This window comes from Urocitellus parryii, chromosome 2, assembly GCF_045843805.1.
Source record: "Urocitellus parryii isolate mUroPar1 chromosome 2, mUroPar1.hap1, whole genome shotgun sequence".
Lineage (NCBI taxonomy): Eukaryota > Metazoa > Chordata > Mammalia > Rodentia > Sciuridae > Urocitellus > Urocitellus parryii.
In genome coordinates this window covers 179,052,638-179,078,132 of record NC_135532.1, presented here as the reverse complement: position 1 = coordinate 179,078,132, position 25,495 = coordinate 179,052,638, and the positions used below count along the sequence as shown (strand labels likewise).

General features: G+C 33.1%; 1 protein-coding gene across 1 annotated transcript in view; it reads left to right on the top strand.

The window, feature by feature from the left end:
* Ccdc50 (coiled-coil domain containing 50) overlaps positions 1–22,751 on the top strand; it is a 65,540-nt gene extending 42,789 nt beyond the window's left edge. Inside the window, exons 6-12 of the mRNA XM_077795370.1 lie at positions 2,467–2,994; positions 7,611–7,729; positions 8,491–8,535; positions 8,634–8,738; positions 10,612–10,694; positions 15,826–15,932; positions 17,542–22,751. Of these exons, the coding sequence (XP_077651496.1) occupies positions 2,467–2,994; positions 7,611–7,729; positions 8,491–8,535; positions 8,634–8,738; positions 10,612–10,694; positions 15,826–15,932; positions 17,542–17,561 (1,007 nt within the window). The 3' untranslated portion in view covers positions 17,562–22,751. The remainder of the gene's footprint in view (positions 1–2,466; positions 2,995–7,610; positions 7,730–8,490; positions 8,536–8,633; positions 8,739–10,611; positions 10,695–15,825; positions 15,933–17,541) is intronic.
* Positions 22,752–25,495: the final 2,744 nt, after the last annotated feature.

The following is a 25,495-nucleotide window of genomic DNA, read 5'->3' as shown; positions in this document are numbered from 1 at the left end:
CATTTGGGATAATCCTTAATTGTACTTCTTTTGATTTTAGTTTGAGTTTTGCCTTACTTGCATAATCACAGTATAACATTACAGAAATGGTTGTCCTTTCAGCTTTTGTTTTACATAAAATTTAACAATTTAATCTTTTAAAAATGATTATATATAGATTTTTCTAAAAATTTGAAATTATCCAGAATGTTTTCAAATTATGTCACTTGTGAAATGGTTTATTTTATTCACTTGTGAGTCCATGTTTTTCTTTCAAAGCCACATACCCTGTATTACACTCATATGTGTGATTATTTTTAAAGTCATAAGACTATGATTCAAGTCTTGTCCCTTCTTTAGAGCAACTGTAATTTTAAAAAAGATCTCTACTGCAATATCTTTAAGCCTTGTTTTCTCATCTGTAAAATAGGATTTTAAAAACATGTCCTTCACATGCATGTTGAAAAAATCAAGTAATGTAATTTTGATGAAGAACTTGTGAACTCTAAAGTACTATTTCTATACATTCATGAATATTGTTATGTGTATATAATATAGCATTTACCTAAAATATTTTATTTTGAATGATAAACATGGAAGTGTGGGTGTGGGTGAGGGTGTGTATGCAATAAGGAGGTTATTTATATTTGCCAAATAACCTAGTCTCAGAAAGTGTCTAATTCTCAGTCCTCAGCTGGAAGGGGTTTTGAAGGACTGAAACAGATATTCCACCTCTGTCTCTTTTCCCCTCAAATTTATAGATATCACAATAGGTAAACTAGAGAAATTTTTTTTCAGTCATTTCTGAAAATATAGTGACGACTCTGTAATAATTATTTCACCACATGTTCTTAGAATAAATCTACTATTGTTTTACTGTTCAACAGTAAAACACAGCCTCACAAATTTATATCAAAACCAAACCTTTTCTGTTTCCTTTGATCTTAAAAGTAGACTCATTCATGTTACCTGTGGGCATATTGGTATCAACACTATAAACCATTGTTTCTTGAATGTGGTTGTCATTTAATAGCTGGTCATATCACATTATTGCACAAGCCAAATGATTCTTGCTCAGTTATAAAATAGACTTAAAATAATATTTTGATTAAAGGAGTATATTTTTTATTTATCATAGAGTAGTTATTTCACTTCACTTTTTATTTTTATGTCAAATATAAATTTAACCGTAAATTGTAGAGTTAAATACTTGTACAGGTTGTTTTGATTATAGGTTTTAATACAGATTTATCTTTAAGATTTCCTTTTCTTCTGGAAAATGTAAGATGAGACTGAGATTTTTGGATGGAAGCTGTGACACCCCTTTACACTCTTCCTTTATCAGATTAACAGTATCAAAGCAACCAAATAGTAAAAACACACTAAAAACTAAGAAAACATAGTTCTTTATTTTCTCTGCATCCCATCAAATGGTGATAGCTTTGTTATATGCAGTTCAGCAAATGATTAATTCCAAAAGGGAATGTATCTTAGCTAAATTAGCAATTTTCTTTGGAATTAGGATTTCTTTATTTTATTCCCCAAATGTATTTAAAATTTTAAAAACATTAAAATCAGTACATTCCTACAAAGTGCATATTAATTTGCTTCTTTTTTTTTCAGTGTGCTTGAATGAGACAAAAGCACCCATGCATGCAATACAAACTTTTGAAGTTTGTATTAAATTTTGAGATTTATATATTTATTTATAAATTGTATCAAAAATTTTTGGAAATATATTTAGGAAGTGTCCCACTTTTATATATTCCATTTTGGCATCCCCTTTTAAGATTTTTTTCTCTGCCAAGATTCACTAAAATTGAGAACAGAATTATTAAAAGATAAAACATGGTTATTTATTCACCTGAAATTCTCCTCTTAACCTTTTCCACACTGAACTGTGATAAAGGGCTGTTTTTTGAAGTATCTGGGAATGTTTGCTTTGACCACAAAAGGGAAGTGGGTATAGGAATACCAAGATCTTTCACAAAACTAAGCAGAAACTAGCAACATTCTGATATAATTTTATTGCAATTTCCCCTAAGGATAGTTGAAAGCCTATGACTGAAATCACAAATCTTAATTTTTTTTTTCTGTTATTTATAAGACTTTTGAGTCCCTACTTTTTCCCCCAATACTAGTACCAAAACAGTTTTATACAGGACGCTTTAATGTTCAATCAACATCTATATTTTTGTTATTGGCAAATATGAAAGTACTCCATAAATTCTGCCTAATCAAGATCAAATTCTTCTTTTAGATTTTACTTAATTTTAGTTTTTCACCTTTCTGACTATATACCCAGAATCCTTTTTGTATACATGGAACATTTTAGTAAATACTCATTCTCTCTGCTCAGTTTTTTAAGCAGTTTTCTCCATTTTGAAAATATTAAACTTGGGCCCTGACTTCCTCTATGTAGTCAGTTCATACTCTCATTAAGTTAATTTGCATTTTTATTTTTCATATCCCTATACCTCCACTCAGACCAGCCAAGGTCAAGGAGGGCCAGGGAATTGGGTTCTGGATACTCCAGGTCTTGTAGACTACGGAATGATGGAAAGACTGTGAAGCAGAAGAAAGAGAAACCAAGACATCCACTAGAGAACTTAGAAGAGTTGGAAAAACATTGTTCACCAGAGAGATCCCTGTCTTCCTCCAGCTGGGGCAAAGTGAGAGATGATGCTCAAATTACCAGTGAGCAGCATGAAAGAAAAAAGCCTAGTCAGGAGAAGCTCCGAAGACCTCCATTTCCTAAGATCAATGGTGATGTGTTTCTGAGCACTCAGTGTGATGACTGGAAGCCTAATGGTAGCCATGGAACTCGTAATTGGGGAAAACAGTCCCAACACCAAGATCGACTTTCACCAAAGTCCTCACAGAAAGCAGGGCTTCACTGCAAGGAAGCTGTATATGGGAGGGACCATGGGCAAGGTGAGCACAGAGAAAGGAGACACAGGCACAGGACTCCTCCCTTCTCAGAGAGTGAGGAGCAGCACCACCACCATGACACAGGTAATAAAGGACCACCCCATTGGAAGTCCTGGTATCATGTATATACATACAAACCAATGCTTTAGTATGCATGTTAAGCAAACCTCATTCCTTTCTCCTTTGTACTCATGTCCTTAAAAAAAATCCTGGATCCAAATGTCCATAAAGGTATTTACTCAATCTTAGGTCTGTAGGAAGAAGGAAAATATCTGTTACTTTTCCCCTTCTATGATTATACACTGATTCCTTGGAAGATTTTTCCAGATCTAGGTTACAATTGGAGGTACCCATCCCAAATGTACTTCTTCATTTACCAAGACCATAAACAACAGAAATTTCAATACTCAGTGAAAACTCCTGAACTTCTCGTTTACTTTAGTGAACCCAGAAGATCTGGTGATATTTCCTTAATAGTATTACCTGCCAACAGGACTGTAAATACTTTATTTTCTAGACCTCATCTTTCTCATCTGTAAAATGAAGAGTTGTATAGGCAGTCTTTTAATATAAGGTTTTCAAATTGTCAGATTCAGCTGGACTGTTTCCTAAAAATGCACATTTCTGAGTCAGTTTGGGCATGTTTTATACCTGAAGATAATTCTTATGAATTTAGAGTTTAAAAATTATTGTGTTGAGTTACATTTTGTGCTCTTTCTCCAATTCTAAGTCTTCACTTGGTGTTCTAAAGTGCCATCACAAGTTCTTGGTGCCTGAATAGAAATTAGGTGAATGTTAGAGGTAAGTGTCAATGTTTTAGAACACCTCAGGCTTAACTCTGCAGTCCATTATTGACATAGTAATGACTCTCTGATGTTTTCCATGTGCCTACAGCACTATTATAGCACTCTACTCTCTTGTATTTTAATTGATCATATTCATCATCATTGTTTCTTTTAGCTCATATTGAAATTTTACAGAGACAGAAGGATTGCTGGGCAAGAGGTACCAAGAAGGAGCCTGTTGTCCAGTCACACTCTTCTTGGTTGGGGAACTGGTTTCTAGGTTACAGATTCAAGGTGATTCAGTTGATTTTTCTTATTATATTATCTCTAATTAAAGGACTTGGTTATAAGAAAAATTAAAATTTACTTTAGCAAGCCATACTGAAAATCTACCAAAAATATTCTTGCCTTGGCCTTTGTGCTTAGATTTGAGCCTTGGAAGGTTATTAGTCAAGCCAAAAATATGGATATATAAACACACACTCCCAAATTATGTAACAGGGAAACATGAACAAAGAGCTATGGGGGCATAGAGAAGAGAGTAGGATCTATTTGGAGTAGGTTTAAAAAGAAGTTATATTTCTCAAAATTTAGAAAGAGTTCTAAAGGTGGGTGCGTGAGGGGGATGAATGGTGATTACCTTCTTCATTTCTGATTCTATGAATCTGACCTTATAAATGTGCTCTGAGGGATGGTTAGCCTTTGTGGCTTTAAGTTTTGTTCTAGGGTGTTGTAAATAGGTTTAAAAAGCATGAAACTAAACGCTGAATTACAATCTCCAGTATTGCAGTTGTGGAGGCAAAGGTTTGGTTTTATATTGCTAGTGTAAGATTTAAAAAAAAAAATGTTGTGTTGAGGTATGTGTTATGATTACAATGCAAACTGCTTAGTGTCTATCCTTGGATAATTACTTTGCCTTATAAATTTTACCTTCCCAGGCCCTGTCAGCATTTGCTTTTACAACCTTCCTGGAGTAGGCCAGAGGATTACTTTAAAATGTAATATCTAAGTACTGTTGGCTACACTGGCTGTTGAAGAAAACTCAGTTTTTAAAGTTGTTACTATAAGCAAAAGTTTTATTTAATTTAATAATGAAGAAACTAGCAAGATGACAAAGCTAGTTCTAAGAGCATTTTCAAAACAACACTTATAGATTTGGTTGAAAAAGGAATGCAAAATAAAATTGCTAAATTAAATATATGACTAGTTTACTTTTTGTAGGACAATGACCATACCTAACCTTTCAGAGTAGCTTCTCTATTGCACTGTGTATCTGTTTCAGCTTATCATTGCTTTGATTTTTTTTCCCCTTGACGTTAGTTTTTAACTTCTCTGGGCCATGAAATATTTTGCACTTTCTTTTACAAATTATTAATTAAATATACTGTGGCATTTCCCAGGTGTCATATGGCTTATTTATAAAATATTCTTGCATGATATCACAGACTCTTCCAGTGATCATTTAATTTTATCTAAAGCTTGAAATAAATGTATTTTGAATAGCAGTACTAATTTAAGCAATGTTATTTTATCAGAATTTATTTAAGAGGATGCTTCATTTATTTCATTTTGGGAAGTTCTTGTGTTCTCAAACTAGAGAAATGATAAACAGAAATACAAGGAACAATTAGATTAATATGTGGAACTGTTGGAAATCTGGCTCACCTAGTTGAAAATAGTTTTTCTGATTCTGTTTAAGCTGTTAAAATGAAGGCAACTCTTCCTTTAATCTCCTTTAATTAACTACATTTAAAACATTTTTTAAGCATTACTGTTTTCTGTAATGACAGCCTTCCACTGAAGTATCTGGTGTTTCTTCTTGTACTTAGAAAAACTCACATCGCATCAGGAACAGAAAATCTTATAATGACTAGGCAGTCCTGCCAGTCTAGAAATCTAGTATACTAGACTGTGGGATTTTCTATCTAATGAGATTTGTAAATACAAGTGGTACGGCAAAAGTTTAAATGAACTTTTTCCCCTCTAACTATTTGAGACTGAGAGTTATTACCTCAAATTCTAACTCTTACGAATAATTAAAGTTATCATTCTCTTTTTAACTGTAAGTAGTAATGTTATCATTTTGTCAGACCAATTAAAACTTTTCATTTGGCTACATTTTCTCAGCTAATTCTGTTGTGTAGAGTAGAAGGCATAATAGTGGAGAAAGTTTGTCTTGAAATCTCAGTATGTCCCACTTATCACTTCACTATATAGCAAAACTGGAGAAACTATGTGTATTGTATCACCTTCAGTAAGGCTTTGGACTGCTTATTAAACTATCATTTTTCTAGAGACTGAAGTATGGTATAGCAGCCTATCTTTTCTGCTGACCTCACCCAATACGAAGTTCCCTGTCTAATTTATTTCACTTGGAATCTCCTTTTTTAGATATGACTAAGCTAACCATAATTCAGGGAGGGTTAAATTTAGGGAGGTTTACATTCTAGTTATCTTCTTGGGAGCATGCCACTGTTTTCTTGCTGTCATAAACCAATCAGAAATTTAGGTTCAGAACAGCCCTCTCTACTCCAGCCCCCTGTAAGATTTAGTAGCTCTAGGGATGATTTGAAATGGTCTATGTAAGTCTGGAGCTAAAATACTAGGTTTACTCTGCTTTCTCTGTGGTAAAGATAGAAGCATAAGGGTCTGTAGCTTTTCAGTTTATCACAAGACTAGGCTGAAAACTCTACAAAGATGGGCTTCACAATATAACCTAAATTCACTTCACTAAATTCTCCCTTTCCATATTTTCAGCAAGTAAATCTAGTGTGATAAGGCATTTTGATAATATATTAAACTAGCGGTTACAATGTTAGTTGTAAATATAAATTATTTGGAAAGACTTAAACCTATCCAAGTCCACACTACACTAAAGTGGGGCAAATATTCCTTAAAAATTTCTTTAAATCACCCCTACCCAGGCGATTATAATATGTATCCATAGTTGCCAAATGCTGGTATAAGAGAGGCAATTAGGAGTAAACTTTCTTTCCCTTTCTGTGCCTCAGTTACTAAAAGTTGATGTTCCAAGTGACTGATTTTATTCATTGCATTCAAAATTTATATTATTTCTGAATATACTACAGTTTACACTGTTGAGTGATTGCAGTTATAAATGGGTATGAAGAGAAATAGTCATAATTTTGAAATAGCTCTCAAAACTCGTCTTAGATAACATTTTAAAGTTAGAACAAAACAAAACAAAACAACAACAAAAAAAAAAAACAACAAACTCACCAGTCCCCCATGTTGCTTTTTCCCCAGAGGAATAGAACTCTGAGGTCACTGCTCTGTGATTTTTCTCTTATGTCTTCCTAAAATTTAATAATGACATTAAAGGATGGATGAAAGCTGTGGTAAAGATCTGAAGAAATGGGTTTGTTTATCATCAGAGCAGAAGCCATGGCAGGGCCATTGATTGGCTAACAGGTATTTTCACATAATTTGCAGGTGATGGTATTTCTGTTCCCTTTGCAGTAAGATATGCCATCTGAGGTAACTAGGAGTCTCTCTCACCTCCTCTAGTCTTGTCAGCTTGGTCTCTTTAATGATGCTGTAACCTCCTTTTTAAATAAATTCTTTTGATTTTCCTTGACTTTTTCTTTTTCTACTTTCCATTTTGTGAAGGCCTCACTTGTAATTTCTTGTGCAATATTCTGCTGTTAATGGGACCGTGTGAAAGGGGGTTTTTATTTGGCAGGTTTGGGGGCGGGTAACTATTAAAATGGATGATCAGCAGCACTGTACTTGCATACCTAGGGAAAAATATATTTCAGATGCACCCCACACTGAATTTGGGCATGGAGGCAATATTTTCAATGCTAGATACATAAAGGAAAACTTCTTTTTCTTAAATTTCACAACTTTTCAGGAAACAACCACAGTTGCCTTATTGCAGTGAGTTTTTTCCAGGAATGAAGCCACGGGTAGTGAAAGATGCTGTCTGCCCTCCTGCATCACGAGTCACCCACAGGGATCAGGAATGGTATGATGCTGAAATTGCCAGAAAACTGCAAGAAGAAGAACTTTTGGTGAGCATATTTTAAGGCAAAAGTTCAGGTGAATCAGTAGTTTTTTTTTGTGAATTGAATAAACATTATTATTATATAATGGGCATTATAGTCTTCTATCAGTTAAGAAACTGAAATCTGTTTTTTTAAATCTTTTTGATATGTGGAAAATAAAAATGGGAGTACAATATCTCCCCTTATCTGCAGTTCACTTTCTGTAATTTCAGTTACCCATATAGTTAAATGTAGTCAAAAATGTTAAATGGAAAATTTCAGAAAGAAACAATTCACAACTTTGGTATATTTTAATATACATAATATATTATTATTATAATAATTATACTCATGATTGTTAATTTCTTATTGTGCCTAAATTTAAATTAAATTTAATCATAGGTATGTATGAACAGGAAAAAAAACAATAACAACTATATATGGGGTTTGGTGCTATTTGCTGTTTCAAGCATCTACTGAGGGTTTTGGAACATAGCCCAAGTGGATAGGGGGAGGTGTTACATCCAGGTTCATTTACTAAGTACTGACAACAGATCTCCAAGTCCCTATCTCGGCATTATGAAGTTTCTAGCAATTCTCTTAAGAACCTGCTGGAGGATTTGATCAAAAGAATTGCTGCCTGACTAGTGAAAGCACACCAACTGCTGATCAGCTTCAGAGGTGTTAATCACAACTAGTTTCAAATACCAGTGTATTTTGTATAAGATTTTTTAAGTGGGCAACATGAATGTCTTAATTTTTTTTTTCCTGTTTCTTTTACATCAAAGGCTACCCAGGTGGACCTGCGAGCAGCTCAAGTAGCCCAGGATGAGGTATGCTTGTGTTAATGAATTTAACAATATTTTTTGGAAATATCCCGGTAATCTACCTGCAACTTTGTAGTTTATGATATTAACTGGATCTTGTTTAGGAAATTGCTCGACTTCTAATGGCAGAAGAAAAGAAAGCTTATAAGAAAGCCAAAGAGCGGGAGAAGTCATCTTTGGACAAAAGAAAGCATGACTCTGAGTGGAAGGTATGGTGTGGTTGTGTGTGGTTGTGTGTGTGTATGTGTGTGTGTTTTAATTTTTTTAATAGAAATAAGATAAGAAATGGGAAGGGAACTCTGCTTTTAGAATAAGCTCTGCAAATATATTTAGGATATTACATATGTGAATCTAATGTGTAAAAGTTGTTTCACTGTGACAGGTCATTGAGTTCTTGAAAATAATTATGTAAAAAGATAACTCCAAAGATTGAAAAAGCTTAGTCTATTCATTTTAAGACCTAAGATGCATGTGTTTCTGGTTACGAATGATCTTTGTTTGCATATACTTACAGTATAGGAGAATAGAGCATTTTCACATGCTTTCAGAATTTTCATGGTAATCTGCTCTGTCTACTTTCCTTTTATACTTGTGTTATTCTTTATCCTTACCATGTACTTGTTTCTCTTTTCATTGACACAACTTCTATGGAAGACTGACAGATACATACCTATCACTAGCAAATTATTGCATATGTCACAGTGGAAGAACTCTTTAGCACTAGCTTGGACTGTTTTTTTTTCCCTTCATTAATTGGAAATAGTTGACAAAACAAGCAGTGACTGCAGTTCTTTCTGCTATAATCTGATTATTGTATGTGGTGGTTACAAGTTCAGTTTTACAGACTTTACTCATCAGTGACTGTTTGCAAAGCACCACACTGGACCCACATGGGGATAAAGAAGATCTTTCCTAAATGATCTTATGTAATGCAAAAAGGAAAACAAAGATAGATAGCTAACAAATACATAACCCAGTAGGATGGAATAAAAGCAGAGGAGCAGTACAAGAATACACACTATAAAGACTTTTTAGGGAGAGAGTTTGCACCAGTCCTGGAAGCATGCAACTTAGGATGTGTGTTCATGATACAGTTGATCTTTAGCACTGTTCTCTTTCAAACAGAGTCTCTCTTGGGCTTTGGTTTCGCCTCACATTTTTGGTAATGATTGTGAGGCAGAAGAAGACATAGAAACCAAGACTGATAATATTGCTCTATCATTTTCTCTTCCTCGATTATCCATGAGTCAGACTTAAATCAAATGAAAGGATTATTTCCATACTAATTATGTATAGTTAACTCCCGCCTTATCCTTTTAGTAATTCAAACATTTTTTTTAACATTTTATTTTTAATCAAGAATACCCAAATGCTTCTGCTATATAATATAAGCCACAGTTATTCAAATTCTTTGTTAACTAGAAAAGGGTAGGTGTATTATAAATTATAAACTGGGAAAGTCAGAGGGTAATGGCCATATGTCTAGCAAGTACCATGACTTCTGTGATTTCTAGATTTATATCTGGTGCTGTAATAGTTCTTCTTTTGGGCAACTTAACTTGCATGTGCTTTATTTGCCTGGCTAGAAAATCATCAGCCAGGTATATAGAAGGAAGTTTGAGAGCCCAAACGTAGATTCTGTTGACTCTGGGTATCTTTAGTTCATATCAATAGTTATTCAGCTGTTAAATTAACAATCTATAGCCAAGCATGCCTGTGTGGGTGACCTTGTTTGTTTATTTGCATATTGCCCACTCATATAGCTCCATTAACCATCTTCGACCTGCCATTGTGTGTGTATATGTGTATATATCTGTGAGCATAGACATACATACATATAAATACATATATATGTATTTTTATATATGTATATATATTATATATATATTACAATACATATATATGTATTTTTAAAACCTCAGAGTGACTGTATGTAAAATAAGTTTGTGTTGCTTAACTAAATGTAAGTAACCTGAAATTACTAAAGGAGAACTTAAATGTTTTTTTAACCTCTTCCTTTGCTTGATCTTTTTTTGTGTATGTGTATATGTACATTTTGTTTGTTTCTTTTTCTGTTCATAGTCAAAACCAGCTAAATCAACACACCCAAAGTCAAAGGAGCATGATGAAGCTCACCACCGGTCTAAAAATGACAGGCCTGCACGGTAAGATGATACCTGAAAAGGGGAGAGAGGAAATTGAATTTTGAGTAAGGAGATGTCAGTTGCCTGAAAAGACTATTCTTTGGAGAAGATATCGAAAACTGCAGGTTTGAGGTGCTGTCAAATCTTTTAGGGTTCTTCTCAAACTTTTAAAATTTCTAGTCTTAAATTGGGTTGCATAAGTCAAATAAGTGATATTTTACAGAAACTGGGGTGTATAGGGAAAGGTGTGCTTTTTTGAAGGACCAATTCCATCTGTGTCTTCACTGAATTTATACCTTCAGCTATGGAGAGATGAGATTAACCATTTTCCTAAATAAAATCTCAGGTGTTAAATTTTTATTGGATTTCTTCATCCACACTAGTGTATGCATGACATTTAAAGATGCTGAAACTCATTCCTGCATTGAATCTCAATATCTTAGGTAAATACTTGAGTCATTGCAAACTCTAAATCCCACCAGAGCAAATAGCTTTGGCTGTGGCATATGTACTTCCTGACTGACTTCTCTCAAACAGTCTTGAGTCCTACTTATAGGAAAAATATAACTCTTTCCACCTTTAGTTATCAATATTTAAGTCTCTGAGGAAGTAACCTCTTATTTTCTCTATTGTTTTTTGTTGTCTGTCTTTGAAAGACAACATTTCAATTAGAATATGAAGGCAAAACATTAAATATGAAAAGATACTTGGGAAAGGAGCAGGGAGGGAGGAATGAGAAAAGGGTGATCAATGGAAACTAAGTTACAGGAGCAAGAAGTTCTGGTGGGCTATTATTGTACAGGAAGATGAATATAAATAACTGTAATGAACTGTACATTTTTAAAAGGTAGAAGAAAGTATATTAAAAGCTGTCACCATAAAATAATGATAAATGAGGAGACAGATATGTTTAATCTGATTTAAACATTTATACAATATATACATGTATAAATATGTCATCCTGTTAATATATACAAATTTTATGTTTTTTATTTACCAGTTAAAATATACTTAGAATGAAAAAAGACAAAAGTAACACTAAACCTAATATTTAATTCTGAATCATTACTACCTTGAAATTTGGTCCTGCTTATTAATATTTATTAAAATTATAAATGTAAGTTTTATTGTGTTGAAAAATATATACAGTTGTTGCCACTTATTACCAATACTTAAGTTGCTGGACTTGCTTTCTTCAAATGAATATATTTAGTGTCCTTAAAAATCCATCCTCTGTTTTTAAGCTCATGTGTTTTCCAAAGATAAATACCCTTAACAAAATAATATTGTGTTTGTATTGATCTGAGGATAATAGTAATATAGTCTGTTTAATTATATAGAATCTGTTGCTCTCATAATTTTTGGTTAAACACATGCCAAATATCTTTTAAACCACATTTTAGAATTATATAGTTTAGTACACTCCACAATATCTAGATAAAATAAAAGGCAGCTATGGGTAAATATGTCTGGATGATAATGATGCTGATGCTGATGATGACGATTTTAGTCAAATGAATTCAAATCAATTTTAGAGTGATTTCATAATAAGTCCTTAGCCTCTTTAGAACACTACTACCTTTATAGTTGATTTGATAGAATAGTCTTGGACAGCTATTTCAAAAGCTTCCTCCTGTTGAAATTAAGTTATTGGAATATAAATATAAATAGATATCCTAAAAATATTAGGCTTATTGAAAGAGTAATCAAATGACCCTATATTATAGAATGAATTTGACATAATTTTTCTGTTTACATATATGAAAGCATCACAGTGTATCCCACTATCATGTACATCCACAAGAATGGGGTCCTAGGGCTTGGGTTGTGGCTCAGTGGTGGAGCGCTTGCCTCACATGTGTCAGGAACTGGGTTTCATCCTTAGCATCACATTTAAAAAAATAAAGAAATAAACAAAATGAAGGTATTGTGTCCATCTACAACTAAAAAAAAAAAAAAATTCAGAAAATACAAAATTAAAAAGAATGGGGTCCTAAATAGAAAGAGAATATTTCATACTTGTATAAATATATCAAAATGGATTCTACTGTCTTTATAACTAAAAAAAGAATAAATCAATAAATTTTTAAAAAGGGCTATTAGTGAAAAGTGACTTATGGCTGCTAGTAGAACTTAAATCTTTTTTGACCTAAGAGGAAACACTGCCTTCAAATATCATTTACTGAAAGATTATATATATGGCAAAACAAAAATGAACAAGAGTTTTGTGAAACATTTATTTTCATAGTTAAAAATGAAAGTTTATATACCTTAGATATGTGTGTGTATGTTTGTATATATATATATATATATGTGTGTGTGTGTGTGTGTGTGTGTGTGTGTGTGTGTGTGTGTTTTACACAACTATGTATATATACTCTCTGGTTAGAGTCTAGTTTCCTGTTTTGGTCATGGTAGAAAAGTTTATTTAGCTATCTATATGGACAGCAATGATTTCAAGTTTTGAAAAACATGGAGCTTCCTAGGTCAAGATGTTTATTATTTCAGTGGGTTAGTAGTAGAAATAGAAGAGAGGAGAAACAAATTCTCACGTAGTACTTGTAATATTCATGGTTGAAATTCCAGTTTCTTTTGTTATTTAAGCTGTTTTTCTCTTTGTAAGGAAATAAGAAAACTAGTCAGTAGACTGGATTACTTCTAACTCTTTGTAATTGGAAAAAGTTATAACCCAAATTCCAAATTGTTTTACCTGTATAACTCTATACTGGAAATACTATTTGATATTTTGCTTGCAGGTTTACCTTAGAAAGCTCTAAAGATTTTATAAATCTCATTTAGTTCCTTATACATTCTTATGTATGTGAATTATATTTATCTCCACTTAATCATTTATTAAATATTTATTGAACACCTTAATAATTGTTCAGAACAGGGGTAAGCAGCAGTCCAAAAGAATGAATTGTTTCTTGCTGTTATGAAGTTTATTGTCTAAACAGTTATTTCAATAACTATTATTATTATGTTAAGCTCCATAGATAAAAAAGCATAGTGTGTATAAGAGCATAAGGAGACACCTAACCTTGTTTGGGTGTCCAGGCAGGTTTCTTGAAGAAGTGACTTCTGAAGTGAATTCTGAGGACATTTATCTATATCGCTTAAAGATACAAATCATCCCCAGCGGTTCAGGAGGCTGAGGCAGAAGGATTGCAAGTTCCAAAGCCAGCCTCAGTAATGGTGCAGCGCTAAGCAACTCAGTGAGATTCTGCCTCTAAATAAAATACAAAAACTGGGTTGGGGATGTGGTTCAGTGGTTGAATGCCCCCGAATTCGATCTCTGGTACCAAAACCAACAACAACAAAAAGATACAAATCATTTTATGAGCACTATAGGAAACAGGTAATCAAAATACAATGCAAACTACAAATTATTAATCAATGACATTATTTCTAACTTTACTTTTAAATACCCTTAACTTTGTAACAACCATTTTTGTTACAACAACAACAAAAAAAGTTGGTAAGATCCCTGCAAGTAATAAGCTAATAGTTCTTTTCTGTATAAACTGAAACTAAACAGAACCAAACACCAAGAGAACTGAGGGCATTTTAAAGTGATTTGTTGATCCTTACAAGGAGAGTCCAGAGTATCGTTGACATCCTTTGCTCTGTTTGCAGGTTTAAAATCCTTTTTCTTAATGAGTTATTGTCTAGCCAATAATTAGGGAGTTTTTTTGTGAGTCCCACTTGGCTTCTGTCTTTCTATAAATGCCAGGTAATATTAAAAGAAAAGCACCATTCCTTTCATTTGTAATATTTCTAAACAAATGGTTCAATGAGAAATGAAAAATGCCACATTTACTGTACTCAAATTGAGATATATATATATATATATAAAATGTAAGACATGAATGAAAATATAAAACATTCATATCTTATGAAAATACATTTTCACACATGCATATGTGTGTATAGATACGGATCTCTCTTGTTTGCAAACACAGCTGCTCTATTGGTAAAAGCAAACACCTATGTCCTTCTGTCGTAGTTCAGAGCATTGATTTAGAGTCCATTTGATCAGGTCTTGACTTTGCTATTTTTAACAGCTATGTGAACTTAGATCATTACCTCATCCAACCTAATCTAAATCTAAAATATGTGCAGGCTTCCCACTATGCAGACTTGTCCTGAAAGTTTGTTGAGATAATTGTATAGAACCTACAGCACAGTCCTAATTGTATATACAAGTTTACATCCATTTCTGACTTATTCCAGATGCTAAATACCCAGGGAGAACTTTAATGCTAAGGATAGGGTAAGGAATTTGAACACATTTATGTTTATTTTTATATTACAGAGCCCACTGTACTAAACTGACTACAACTTGACAAACTCAGGATACTTATGCCTTATAATTACACAAAATACAACCTTTCACCCTTAACTATATCAGGTTCCATGTTTTGACACAAAATTTGAGTATAATTTTGGGAAACAAAAAAATAATGAATGAAAGGTTTTGTTCACTATCTTCATCAATGCCAGTTTTTACAAAAAAATCTATATTAAGTAATTAAAATAATAAAAGTTTAGAGTGACAAAAATTATTTTTTAGTATTTTTGTTTTCTTTTACATAAGAATTTGCAAATGTATTACATTGAAAGTTGCAAATATACTAAGATCTGCTTTGCCACCTAGTGGATAAAGGAACTTTACTCATGAAATTTTAAGTTTTATTGAAGTTTCCTGCCTCCCTCCCTCCTTCCCTCCATCCCTTTTTAACCTGCCTGTCACCTTTCCCCTCTCCTTCCTTCCTTTTCTTTTTTGTTTGACTTTATTACTTTCTAATCATCCATTGTTTTTTCATTTTTTACTCTTTATTGGTAAAATCTACTGAGACAATGTACACTTATTAATACCAGCAGTTATATCTCTTTTATCTTTGTTTTTCTAGCACAGTGCCCCACAAATATTAGGTGAGGTGTTGAGAAAATATTTGTTTTGACTACATTGTGTGCATCAAAATAAAGTAGGGTCAAATAAGGCCATGCAACTATCCAGGAACTAAAGTGAGATTTCTAAAGCATTTTGGCTTTTCATTTCTACAGAAAAAGGTTTGCCATGTAACCCAATGAGAGGTAGAATTGTAGTAACCATTACTTTGATATGTCTTTAAATTTTGGCTTCCTTCAGACCACCACCACCTACAAACACAGAGGCCGAGGGTCTGGATTATACTCATTTTACAAACCAGCATAATTCTACACGCCATTTCTCAAAATCGGATTCCTCTCATAAAGGTAAGAAGAGTGTATATGGTCAGGTTTTGAATTTTTTTTTAATAAACCTTTTGTTAAATTGGAAAATCAAATGATATCTTCTGATTACTAGAGTGGAAAGTAAGTTCTTTCTGTAGTAGATCATTGTGTTGTTCTTTATTACAACACACACACACAAAAATGCAAAAAATAAAAAAAAAAAGCACCTTAAATTGAGTGCAAATGTTTCTGTGTTTCTGCATTTTCCTCCAGAGCTCATCCACTCAACAGATTCCTAAAGGGTTATCATGACCACATTAAGATTTGTTGGACTGCTTTCTATACATAGATAGAGCATCTGTAATCCCAGAATCTAAAATGTGAAACTTTTTTTGAGTGTTGATATGGTATTTAAAAAGTTTTGAATTTTTGGAGCATTTTAGATTTCATATTTTTAGATTAGATTTTCTTGGCTAATAAAGTCTATACAGGTATTCCAAAATCTGAAAACCTCTAAAATCTGAAACAGGTCTGGTCCCAAGCATTTTTGATAAGAGATGCTCAACTTGTATTGACTGTTATTTCTCTTCTGCCCATGACTGTATTAATTAGGGTTTAAATAAGCATACATATGTACCATATAAAATTTTATGCAAAAAAAGGTGGAGTAAAGAAAATGCAGAAAAATAAGAGCATCTAAATTAAAATGGTTGTATTTAGTAATTGATTGTATATTTCAAGGATATGCATTCACTTACATGAATTTTTTGGTAGGTGTAATTTCAAATAATAAAAAGGTAGTTTGTTATATATTAACTTCCTCATCTGCAGAATAGAGGCAATCTAAATATTTGATTCAGAGTTGTCAAAGTTGTCATATAAAATAAAATACATGCAAGAAGTTTGTAGATTCAATGGACTTTTTAAACATTGAATCTTATCAATTGACAGAATTAATTTGTCCCTACAATTTTTTAAGATTTCTTAGATGATATTTTTTGTTATCCTTTTCCAAAGTTAATTGTAGTCTTCCCACATTTCTTTAAGTTACTGTTTCAACTGTCATTAAAGAAAAATATCTCTTTACAGATGACTTACTTTCTTGTTTTTTCTAAACTAATTAAATCAGAATGTCCTGGTAAACAGTGCTAGACATTTGCATTTTTAAAAGCTTCCTTTCCCCCATTCTGATATTCATCCAATTTTGAGAGTACGACAAAATACATTTAAAAGATATTGGATATTATAAATGTCTTTATTAAAACAACACCTTCATCACAGTTTCCATCAATTAAATACATTTAAAAGATATTGGATATTATAAATGTCTTTATCAAAACAACACCCTCATCACAGTTTCCATCAATTGGTGGCATTTTTATCATCCTTGATTTAACTGAAAGTTGTTCATATTTCTCTTTTTCAAATTATACATGCATCACTTGGGGGGGTGCCTCATTGTCTTTGACATATATTTTGTGCATAATGTTAAAATAACACAATAACTCTCTGGATATGAATATTTTATAATCAAGAGCAAAGCAAAGAGGACCCTCTTGAAATAAAGATAAATTATCTTGCTTGGGCAAGGAGAAAAAATGAGTTTCAGAGATTTTTTTTCCCTTAATTTTGTTTCTTTTTCCCTCCCCAGGTTTCCATTACAAGCAGTAAAAAATTTAAAAACCTAGGAATCTGCCTTGAAAATGGACTCACTGTAGCAAATATTACTGGATAATACAGAATTCATCCCACATTTATTATTTTCTGCCTGTTTGCATTCCTGGGATTTTTTTCTCAAGTGTTTTTCTGACTATAAATGATTTCAATTCATTTCAAATATTTTGCTTATTTTCCATCACTTGGGCAGTATAAGAAAATGCAGCTTCTGAATATTAGCCACCTTTGTGCTGGATATACTTCCTGAGATATAGTATTTAAGGGAATTATAAGATGCCATTTTGTTTGGTATGTATGGAGTATTGGTTATCTAGGGATGAAGCTTTAGTTAGCAGTTAGAATTATATGGAGATAAATAATCAGTGAAAAATGACATTTGGATGCAATGCAAAATAAGAGTATAAGAAGCAGCTTTTTGGTGCATTAGTGTGTGATGTTTTTGAAGGACAGGGCCTTTGCTTTTTATTTTCTTTGGGAAAATAAAAAAGTCATAATTACGAAGTATTTAAAAGAGAGACATCTGGAGAATTTGAAAAATGTTATTCTGAATACATGGACCATAGAGGTTTTTTGTACCCTTTTAGGCCCTCTTGGGAAAACTGGCCTAGACACCATTTTTTAACACTGTGTGGATGTTTTCTTAGTAGCAAGGCTTTCTGAGGCCCCTGGGGAGTGGACCCTTTATTTACAAAAACTTAATTCTCTGAAACTTGGTTGTGCAGTCAGCTGAAAGTGAAAACCTTTATATCCCGTCCTTGGTCCTCGTTTTACATTCACTTGTAGAGCCAAGGGAAATTAAATTGGAAGTTGATTGCATAAGTGATGTCAATATCTCTGGCTGTAGATCAAAGGTTCTCTTTCTTCTTTAAAAGTCAGCAGTATTTGTTGGCAATGTCTCAGTAACGTTTTGTGCACCTGTCAATAATTAAATTAATTCAACATGATGTTGAATTTGATAGTGTTTTTTTAAATACAAGAGTTTGACTCTTCATATTTATAAAGGGGCATTAGTGGGCCTTGTATTACTTTGTAGAAGATCTTTAGGCCCCTCTTCAAGATATTCAGTGTCTTTGTCTAGTAACTGATTCATAAAATATGTTTATTTGCCCATAGTACTTAGTTAACATAAGTGGCAATCAATCTATATATTTATATACAATAATTTCCATTACTTGACTTGCTCTTCTTTTTTATTGTATGGAATCTGACATTTTTGCATTTCAATAGTGTTTCTTTAGGAATGAAATATATAGGTGACTAAAGAAAAAGTTGTTAATCACCCTGCTGGGAACTACCTTCTTTTTGCCTTATCTTTTCAGATGGTCTTTAAAGTTGGGCAGTATCAGGAAGCTATTTAGAGCAGATTCTCAGTATATTTGAATATCTCATTTTGAGAAAGATAATTACTTTCATAAAGTTTTTATATTATAGGAGCTTGAGTATAATGTACCTGAAATTTAAGTTTTAGGCATATGGTAACCTGGAAAGAAGAAAAAAAAACCTTAAGGGATATAGTCATTTTAGAGAAATGGAGGAAAGGGAAGATAACAGGATTTTGAATATGGTGAAGTGAAGTGAATATAGAAAAATCTTCATGTAGAGAAGGGGAGAGAAAATGGAAGTCTAGCCTTAAGTCAAATTCCATAGTGATTTCAATATCCAGATTAGCCTTGTTGACTTAAAATAATGCTATATTTTTTCTTTTTCTGCCCTGTGGTTTTGCTTCGTGTTTAAAATATTTTAATGGTAACTTTAAAGAAAAACAGCAATTGTATTTTTATTTGATATCAACTTAGGCAAATGGGCAACATCATTTGCCATATTTTAATTTTATAAATGTTTATTTTTCTATCTCATACAATGATCAATTTCGCTTTAAAAATTCTTCATTTCTTCTGTTTCTCATGTATGTCATTCATTCATATTTATTATTGTAAAATGTTAACTGAACGTACTTTAGTCAAAAAAATGTTAGACCATTTAACACTTAACCAGAATGCTGTTTGTTTTAGCTATCTTAGTGAGCAAAGGTGATATAGGCCTTTTGACAGCCAATTCATCAGTATTGAAAATTTGTTACTTTGTTTTTTAGGTTTTTTAAAGATTAGTCTTTGAAATATTTTGTCTTTATTTTATTTTTTTGTAAAGCAAACAATTTTTAAGAGTTTCTGTAATTATTTACCAGTGAATAAGGAGATAGAAATCTAATTCTCCCAATTATATCCTCATTCTTTCTCATTCAAATAATGTAATGATTATCTTTGAGATTATAGAGGCAATTAACAACTGTCTGTTAATGAACTGCCAGACATTCCTCACTGTGTTCTCTTTTTACGTTGTCATTTTTATATAAATGTGTAAGCATTTTACACTTTTTTTTTTATGTTCCCGCCACTGGAACACATGCAATTTAATTTTTAGGCCCCAATGTATTACGTTTTAATGTTGTGATATAAGTGAATACTTCGGATCTTGGGAAAACCTTTGTTTCTAGATTTCTGTTCTCTGGAAGCCAAATCCCATTAACCCCAATATTGCTGAATGAGTACAATATGTTATGGAGCCTTATCTTTCACTCTCATTCCCTACCTTTTTGTAAATTGTTACCTGGTAGAGGGGTTAGATAATGGTCACATTAAATGCTCTGACTTAAAAAAAAAAAAAATTGACTCCAGTGTCCAAGCCACTGTTAGACATAATTATTTTGTTGGGAGGCTAGATAGTTGTTTTACCTGCTGTAAAAGAACATTGAAATTTTTAGAAAGTGATTTTTACATACTGCTGTATTACTAATTCTTAAATAACTTCACAATACCTGGTGGCATACTAATTGAACTGCAACTCCCCACAGCTAAATATATATATTTTGATTATAGACAAACATCTAAATTAGAAAAGAAAGATATGTATAAGTGCTTCCAGGAGTAAAATCTTTTCAGAATGGTATGAATGGTATGAGCTCCTTGGGTCTAGTTCAACATATGCTAAAATTCATGACCTTGGGCCTTATATTCTGTTGAACCATTCTAGAAAATTCTGAACCCAACCCGTTTCCCTCTTGTTTGATGTGGCTGGAGAAAGAACTAGGTAATGCATTAATTAAAAATTATTGACAGCTCTCCATCCCTTTCTCTCAGAATGTGTTAGTATAAAAATAAGTATCTTTAAACTGATAATTATTTTTCTTTATCAAATATTTTCTAAATTTGTCTTGTGCCAAATCAGGAATACCTACTATTATATGGTGCATTCAGTTTACCACATGAGTGGTTAACATTTTAGGGCCTTGATTTTTGTTTAATTTGTTGCCTTTAATGTAATAGTTACTTTGGGAAATATCAAGAAGATTGATTACTCAGTGATGATTGTTTTGGAACATAATTATGATTATTGGTTAAGATTTAGAGCCTAATAAAGGAGTGAGACTCCTCTTATAAATAGCTAGAAGGACTGAGAACAGAATAAAGTGAAGTCAAAGGCTTTTTCCCTTTTGAGGGGGATAGCATTTGTGTAAGGAGTATTAACATTGAAAGAGTACACTGTTCATGTAGATTTCACTGTATATAGTGTGCCATATTCTGATAGCATAGGATTTTTAGAAGTATTCATAAAAAAACAAATCTTTCAGAAAAAAATGAAAAGATTTTTAAAGTACATACTACGTCCCTTACTTACTGCTCATAGTCAGAGAAGTGACTCTAAAACAGTCCCATTTTCTCTCATATCTGTTGGTGCCTGTGTGTCTTAAAGCCATACTTGCTTTTCTTACTGTTGATAGAGTACATTTTCCTTCGTCGCCCATGGTAGGTAATATGGGCAGAGAAGGAAACTATAGACTGTCCTATTAATGCTGCATGGCGTACAATGTCATCCAAATTCTTGGTGGAAGAATCTTTTTTTATCCATGATGATATGTAACACTATTAAAGGGATGAACCCAGAGGCTGTTGTTGCTCTTAGCATATAACAAGTGTCATCAGAAATGGCTAAAATTTATTCTAGAAAAGTTAAGAAGGTAGGAGTGAATTGGTAAAATTTTAATACTACAGAGTCGCTTTTCTGATGTATCCTGCACTTCATGTCAGCAATGTCTATGAGGAGCAGTATTGCCTTAAATTAGTTTGACTCTGACTGAGCTTTGTGTACTTCTATATGTGATTAATGGTCAACTGTTAATTGAGGTACAAAATTCATAGTTGATCTCTAAGCATCCTTGTCATTGAGACTTTGGACCTTCTTTCCCACTGTGCTGTGGCTGACGTGACACTGAATTCAGTCCACTAAAATAGCAGAGACATGACCAAAAACATAAAAGGAGGGAGAGAGATTCCTGACCAGATCCTTCAAACCTGATAATCACTTTCTGAATAATTGAGAGTTTACTGTCCTCCTATTTGGTGGTAACTGTGTAGAAGATATTTCCAAAAGTTCTGTTGTGCTATGAAGACATTCAGGTTGTTTGTAAGAATTTTATCATTACTTTTGTGTACTGAAATGCTTACCATAAACCCCCCCCCCCAAAAAAAAAAACAATAAACAAAAAACAGAGTAGACATTTACTAGAAATGGAGATTTTCTAATCTGAAGAAAATTAACCAGGAGACCTTTCACTATGATAAGAATTATGAGAATTGACAGTGGAGTGGTTTCTACAGTTTCTACTTGACACCATAAACTAACACAGTCATGTAAGTAATCATGTTAACTTGTGGAAATATCTAGCCTAAAAGCCATTCTTTTTCCCATATGAATACTTCCTACTAACATATTCCTGATAGGATTAATATGCTTTTGTGTATTCTCAGCAAAGTAGACAATAATTTGTCTCTCTTTAAATAACTTTTCATAGCATAGTGATTTCAGCTTTCAGATCAGAGCAGGATTAATTGTGCAGCTTAGTGCCTGCCAGGGTCCTGCCCCAGCGGGGTCCAGGGGGTCCTGAAGGATGAGTGGCATCTGCGCAAGGGATGAGACAAGGAGTCCTTTCATTGGAGCAATCTCCAGAGAGAGAGAGCTGTCAGCTGCTTTCTCTCTGTCTCCTTTTATTCTATTTTTTTCTTATCATTATGGGTACAGAATTATTAATAAAATGCATCAATTTACAATTTCCAGGATTTGACATTTCCTTATTTAACAGAAGCCAAACTACATAACCAGACTCTCTCTCCTAACCAATTGGTAATCTCTTAAGTTTAAAACACACCTGTACTTAAGATCCCATCTAAAAGTCCCCTTATAAAAATCTTATATTCTAAAAGCATCTAAAAATGTCTACATTTATTCTCATAAAACTGGTTGAGCTGCTTTCTCAGAGAGTTTCCATTTTCCTTAGTCAAAGTACAGCAGTTCCTTACTAATCTTTAACTAAAGGGCAGGCTCTGTATGTAATTCCCCTGCCGCTAACATTAACTATGCTTATCATAAATCCTTATGTAAAGTAAAGTAGGGTCTATTAGAAGGAAAGTATATTTTTACTAACCTTTTCTCCCCTGAATGAATACTATAACCTATCTTTAATTAAATAGGCTACATATGGTGGGCTCCATGGGATAGGCATGATAACTATCTGCTTAGACTTGAGAGACGGAAGACATGAACTTGGATTCTTAGTTGATACAATCAATTGTGGTGCCTAGAGTTCCTGTAACATTTCCCAGAATGATTGTTGATATTTTTCTGTTTTGTCCTCAATGTCCTGAGAGATAGTAAAACAGCCTTTAAGTCATGAACCACCTGCTATATACTTGACCATCTAAAATTTAAAGTATACTCATGTCTTCTGTCAGGTTGAATATAAAATAAACAGTCCCAATTACATAAAAAAGGGTCTCATGGTTTTGGTTTCCCACAAGTGTGACCTTGCCAAACACTTGTCCTCCTCACTGTGACCTTGTCAAGACAGTGGGAGGTGGAACACCTTCACCAAGTGCCTATTATTCCTTGCTGAGGTTCAAATATAAAGAATAAAAGAATTGAAAGACAGGGTTTGAGTAATATTTCTTAAAAAAAAAAAGAGCAGGCGGGGATTGAGAACAGTGATGAGAAGACAGTTGAGAGACTATGCTATGATAGGCCACATTTTTATTGCAGTTAATTTCAGACCATAATTGCTAAAATATTTTCTAGCTCTTAAATTTGGTTAGAGAGTTTTAGTTATCAGAAGTTTTGTACTTCTGATTGAATTGGTTTCTGAAATTCCCATAGGCTTTAACTTTAGCCTTTGCAGTAAACTGAAAACCAAATGCCCTTTCTCAGAAGTAGCTATATTTCTCATCTGCCTCATCCAGACAACCAGTATTCATGTCATGAAACACTGTAAATAATAAGATGGTTCGGTGGGGAAATCACATATAAAAATAATGTTCAAAAATGAGAATTCTCTGTAATATGGGGTTTCTCCTAAGAATTCATCCTGACCCAATATATATTTTGAAAAGGTACTGAACTAAAAAGAACAAGAGACTGCTCATAAATCAGGTTGCTCAGGAAATTTGAGGAGATACTGTCATTTGTCTTAGAATTTGGAAAAGTCATTTCTTGAGAGAGACTACATAGTGTGAGGCACTTAAGATTTTTTTTCAGAACCCTTTTGATATTCAGAGTGTGGGTATATTTATGAAACAAAGTCAATGTTATTTCAAGTGTTCATCAGTTGATAGGCAAGCCTGAGGCAAAAGCAGGTTTGAAATAGCTGTTAACAAAGCTGAACAGAGCCTTGGTAAAATAGAGTTACCTTGTCTAAGGACAGAAAACAAAAGACCAACTCAAACCACATGCCTATCTAGAGAAACTGTGAGGGACACTTTGTGGATGCCTTAAGGTGACCTGTGGTGGGTACTGGTGGGTATGTATGTGCCCACCTGAACTAGGCTGATGGAAACAGTCTATTTCAATTCACTTTCATACAGCACAAATTGTTCCTACTCATAACCTCACTGAGGACTTTGAGAAACATGGTGCTGGTTCCTTTCCTGTGTCTTGGAAGGTTGAGTTGGTCAACATCATCAAGGCACTCCAGTGCTCAGGCCTTCCTGGGATACCACTTGTATATCTACATTACTTCATCTATGCAAGCTTGTGTTTTCATGATTTGTATTTTACACCTTATGTCCCATTTGTTTCTTCCAGCATCAGGTTTAACATTGATGTTATGACTAATTTTCAAACCAAAGTATTGTATAAGTATGTGTGCTTTGTTTTTCTGGATGGTTTGACTGAGATAAACAACAGTCTTGTCCTTCTCTTAATAAAGTCATCCATTTGTTAAATCAATAATCTCTGTCTCATGTTTTCTTTACTGCAAGCAAGCACTGGAAGCTATAGAATTTGTTTTCTTCTTCTTTACAAAATAATCCTAATATAATTTTAATACTAATAAATTTTCTTTTATTCCACTTCCGTCTACTCTTAGAACATACATGACATTATAATGATGCACAGTGCATTGAAATTCTCAACAGATATTCCTAAGTATCAGAAAAAAAAAAAAAAAAAACAGAAAAAGCAGGTAAGTGGAGTTTCACACAATAATCCTAATGACTCCTAAGTCCCCAAGATTACAACCACTCTGCACTCTGATGTGTTGTTGACACTCAAGTGGACTTTGAGAAAATGAACATTAACAGCTTCTACATATTAGTAGTTTGCTTTTATTAAGGCTATTCCTTTATCTTATTTATTTATATAGAATAGTCATAAAGGAAGAAACTGATTCTCCAGAAATTTGGCAGAAATCTTAGATACTATTTTCACTTATTATTGACTAAGTTGCCTGGAGCATATCCTCTTGGCTTTAGTTTATTCTTTGACAAATATGCTGGGGAACCTAAATGATCTCTGTAGTCACTACCAGATCCTAAGGTGCTCCAGTGATATGCAATTTTTATGTAGTTGAACAATGTTGTTCTTTTGATTTGAAACATTGCTCT